Here is a 5,176-nt window from a genome sequence, read left to right as displayed (position 1 = left end):
TTGGCAATTCTGACCCGGCCACCCTACTATTAAATCATGTTAAGAGTACAATACTTACAAAAAATATGCTATTAACATTTTTCATACACAAAAAATACGTTTAATATAAAGTGGGGTCACTGCGACCCCACGCGAGGATTGTTGATACCTAACACCGCGCGAGTGGTGCAGGGTTAATTAACAATATATTTTTGTAACTGATATTATAGTGGTTGTCTTTGAAAATACATTAAGTTTGATTATATTTTGCTCATATGTCTGTAGATCAGGCCTTGATCAATCCTCATTCGGATGCTTCTATAAAACTCTCCAATAATGCTTTGTGCAAAATATATTTGATACGCGGCTAAGTATAAATTCAAAATACTGAAGAGGAGGACTATAAGGGCTATAGTCTTCCCCCTTGAGGCTCTGGTATGCACTGGATAAAATGGGCATCAATCCTACTTTCTTCACACTGAATAAAACGGCAAACTATGGTAGCCCCTCTCTTGATGAGATCCTGGATCCCCACGTGTGAAATATATATATATATATATATATATATATATATATATATATATATATATATATGTGTGTGTGTGTGTGTGTGTGTGTGTGTGTGTGTGTGTGTGTGTAATACAAGTTAAAAACAAGTACGTTACTGGGGCTTTGGGATTATCTCATTACTTACGGGATTTAAAACGTTTGCAGATACTTTATGTAATTGTGATATGTACCAAATTTTATTACTTATTAATACATACATTAGGAGATATTAGGATTTATTATTTTTTAAAAAACAAATCTATTATTTGGATTAATAATCTGTAGTTCTTCTTGCAGCATGAATTTTTAATTATGGTAACGCTGCATTACCTCTTATAATTTTGTGAAAATCAGACTTTCAAGGAATCTACACTTAAATGAACTTTTCAGGTTTTTGATATGTTTCGTAACTAGAAAGCATTGTTGTTTTATAACGAAATACATAAGTAAATCAGACAGTTTTCAGAAAGAACACACTCTGAAAACCAGTACCTTCATTAATATTATGAATCTTCTAACTAATTTATGTACTTAATAATCATGCTAGTCAAATGGGTATTTTGTGCTCATTTATTCGTATTCTAATTGAGTAATTTTTATCGGTAAGTATTTTAAGATTGCGTGCCATAATTTATCTAAGCTTCTAAACTAATTTTACAAACAGTATTTGATTTAAGTAATCCTATTATACTATTATAATAAATTACAGGTAATAATATTATTTATTTTTATTTCTTTGCAGAAATCAACTATTTCTACATTTAAGTTAATAAAGGAGCGAAAAATGAGATTCGAACTTCTAGTTTATTTTATCTTACACTCCTTACAACTAGTGACAGGAAAAATGCAGATATATCTCAACGAGAGTAATAAAGTACAGCAATTACTAGAATGTATACGTATAATGCTATATCAACATTCAAATAATGCCAGTACACTAGTGGTAATTGAAGATGTAAGATATGATATGTTTGAAACCTTGTTCGTCAACTATAATATTCCAATTGTCCGGTTCAGTCAACGGTTACCAGAGAAGATAAACGAGAGAAGAGGCATGATCTCAAAATGGAAACTCAGGGAAAGTTCCGTAGTGTATCTTTTTATTCTACAACAACTAAAGAACTTTAAATTCATGATTGAAACACTGAAAACACTAAATTTTTCTACTCGTAGCAAAATGTTTGTGTTCACTGATAATGATGGTTCTAATTTTGAAAACATTCCACTACTACTAAACGCTGCACTCAAAAACAATATTTTAAATATAGATATAGCAGTTTCACAGAATAAGTGTAGTTTATCACAAGAGATGTCTTTACAAATTTATACATATTTCCCCTTCTCGGAAACTCACTGTCGATCCACAAAACAAATAACCATGTTGGATTCGTGTTATAACGGCTACTTCTTAAACAAAGTTGATTTATTTCCCAATAAGATTCGTAATTTACATAAATGTTCCTTCCCAATGACAACTCTACACTCTCCACCTGAAACAGTGACCAGACGGAATCCTAATGGCACACTACAAGTAGTTGATGGTCAAATGTTTAACTTGATGCAAACTATTGCTAGTAAGGTAAACTTTTCTCTGAAAGTTACACCTAAAGAAACGCATGAAGAACATGGCTTTCGCCTTAAGAACGGATCGTATGCAGGAGATATGTTAAAAGTCATACTTGGAGAATTAGAGGGAACTTTCCACCATACATCTCTCAAATTATACCACTACGATTTCTTCGATCCAGTATTGACAAGTGATTTTTCTCATTATGCTTGGATATTGCCTCAACGTGGTTTCTACCCAAGATGGATGAATATATTTTTCCCATTTGAGCCTCTGCCTTGGATATCTATATTGCTTGTTTATATCTTCCTTATTATCTGTACGAAAGCAACGGATTTTTTTCTGAAATACAGTGCAGCTTTCATATTTTCTTCCCCGATCTTATACAATTTATCTATACTACTAGGTGTATCAGTTCCTCATCCTCCAAATCTAAATTCTGTGAGAATGTTATTTCTAATTTGGATTCTCGGTTCACTTATAATCAACTCTTGCTACCAAGCTGGTCTGTATGGCTTCGTTTCAAAGCCAAAGATATATCATGATATTAACACGATGTTTGATTTAGTTCAATCAGGAATATCATTTGGTGGTACGAATACACACCGCCGTTATTTCAAGAATGGCAAAGATGCTGTTACTAAAACTATATATGATAGATGGAAAGAAACCAGTTTTAATTATCTTGAAATATTTGAACAAATGATCCTGCAGCGGAACTTTGCTGTTATATGCAAACTTCATATATTTGAGAGTACTGTGTATGAGCATTCATTATTCAATTCTCATGGGAAACCTTTGTTATACCCAATGCCACACATTGTTATATCTGCCCCAAGTGATTTCCGCTTGAAACACAATTCACCATTCACGGTGTTATTTCAACGTATTGTTAATATTGTTGTGAATTCAGGTTTAACTCAAAAATGGAGAAAGGATGTTTTATTAAACATGCGTTTGACAGCTCGGACTTCCGTATTCTCTACGGAAGAAGGAAAAGAAACAGCAATATCATTTAAAGACGTAATGGGAGCTTTTGCTTTGATAAGTTTTGGGTTAACATTAAGCTTGTTTATATTCTGTTGTGAGGTGGTTATGAAATATATTGGAGCGATTAAAAAGAAATACCGTAACTTAAAACGTAGAAAGTGTTTGAAAGGCCACACGAGACATATTTAAATACATATGTCTTACTTATTTTTAATTTATATAAAATCAACTAGATTTTTGAACGTTTAAGCATATACTAACAATAAAAGTAAAAATTTAAAAGCTAGTTAGCCAAGTAAAATGCAGGAAAGACCGTAGGTTACTGTAATTGACATGGTTTAAATAAGAAAGGAATTATTCTAAAACTCAGAAAAGCAAAATAAAGAGAATAATGTCCCGTCAAGCACTTGCTGCGTTCGGTTTTGGGCTTCCTCAATCTATGCCTCAGGTCTCATTCTGTAACTCTACAAGATTAGCATACGAAAGTAAGAATTATATGTGGTCGTCAGAATTCGACGAAAGATACGAGAATGCACATACACACACAGAGAGAGGGAATGTTCTCTCCTAGATACAAAGAGATTACTAGTTTGGTTGTAGCATCAGTTCTTACATAAATAAATTAATACAAAAATGGCAGAAATATTTCTGCTTCATTCGTAGAAACGTGTGTTTGCTTTAGAATGTATCAAAGACGCGTAATAAAGTAAGTTCTGCCGTCGATTGGTCACTTGCGATGTCTCTAAGTACATTGCTTCACAAAAGAGCAGCTAAACTGAATATATCGCGTCCAACAATTACAACGATAACGTTGTATGTATCATTGGCAATCTGTGCCTATTTACAGAAAGGGATCAGAGGCGAATTATGTGAGCAATATAATGTATAATGAAAAAGAAAGACATATAGAGATTTCGAGATTATTATTTTGTAATCGGTAGCTAAAATATAAGTTTTTGTTACTATAGCAACGATATAAATAATTGTACATATACGTAGACATCTCAACGAGTAAAGAAGTGTGTATAAAGGTTTATATATATTTTATTATATGTGCAGAAAAGTTAATTATATATACTTATCTTGGTCAAATATTAAAAACTAATTAAGAAAGTGATAAAACGCGTTGTGCTATTTAGAAGATTAATTTATAATACGAACCAGGCCCTTATAAAAATTGGTGCCTCACAACGGGAGTTATATAAAGTGTCGTTTCGAAGGTCTAGTAAAAACGGCATTTCAACGCGATCTTAATATCACAATTTTGCGAAGTGGAAAAGTAATTAAACGAAATATGGCCACGGAAAGTAATAATTTGGTTGACGGACAAAGTGTGAATCTTGAATTGACTCCGAGGGACAATTTGGCAGATATTCTAAAAGATTTGGCTCGACAGATGAAAAATCAGTCCGAGCAGATAAAAAACCAATTGGACCAGCAAATGCAACATGTGAATGAAAAATTGGACCAGCAAATGCAATATGTGAATGAAGAATTGGACCAGAAATTAACGCAACTAGCCAATGACTTTGATGAAAATATAGTAAAATTGAATCAACGTAATGAAGATAGATGGGAGCATGTGCAACATCAGTTAGATCAAATGAACTTACATGTGGTGCAAAAATTCGAGAAATACGAAGAGAAAATAGAAAAAGTTGTACAGCGAAGCACAGAAATTCATGAATCTATGGATGTTTTAAAATCGACAATTAACGCACATGAAAACCACATTAGAGTACTGCAAGATGAAGTTAATTTCATCAAAGAAAGATGCGTTCCCGGAACTTCATTTCAGGATACAGAAGGCACTAGTCGTCCTATAGCCACAGGTTGGGTACCTGATCAACCTCCAAGAGCAACATTGGAATTTGCTGGATCATCGAGTGGTACAGAGAGTAGTGGCGGAGAAGAACGAGAGAGGCAAACATCCAAACGCAGACGCGTCTCCAGTAGAGGTATGAAGACATCTACAGGTAATCAGTTGCGGTTTAGCGAAGTAAAATCGCTCACAAATTTTAGTGGTGTGCCAGGAGATATACTCGCTAGGGCATTTCTCGAAAAATTCCAGGGTGAATGTGAGCTCATTGA

At 33.6% G+C, this 5,176-nt stretch overlaps 1 protein-coding gene across 1 annotated transcript; it reads left to right on the top strand.

The window, feature by feature from the left end:
• The first annotated feature begins 1,996 nt into the window (after positions 1–1,996).
• LOC145660815 (uncharacterized) lies at positions 1,997–3,274 on the top strand. Its single transcript, XM_081726233.1, has one exon. The coding sequence runs from the start codon at positions 1,997–1,999 to the stop codon at positions 3,272–3,274; it is 1,278 nt and encodes a 425-aa protein (XP_081582359.1).
• The last annotated feature ends 1,902 nt before the right edge of the window (positions 3,275–5,176 follow it).

The sequence above is a fragment of the Thermobia domestica genome, chromosome 9 (genome assembly GCF_964235325.1).
Source record: "Thermobia domestica chromosome 9, izTheDome1.hap1.1, whole genome shotgun sequence".
Taxonomy (NCBI): Eukaryota; Metazoa; Arthropoda; class Insecta; order Zygentoma; family Lepismatidae; genus Thermobia; species Thermobia domestica.
Note: the sequence above shows the minus strand (reverse complement) of the source record. Positions and strands in the feature narration are given on the sequence as shown.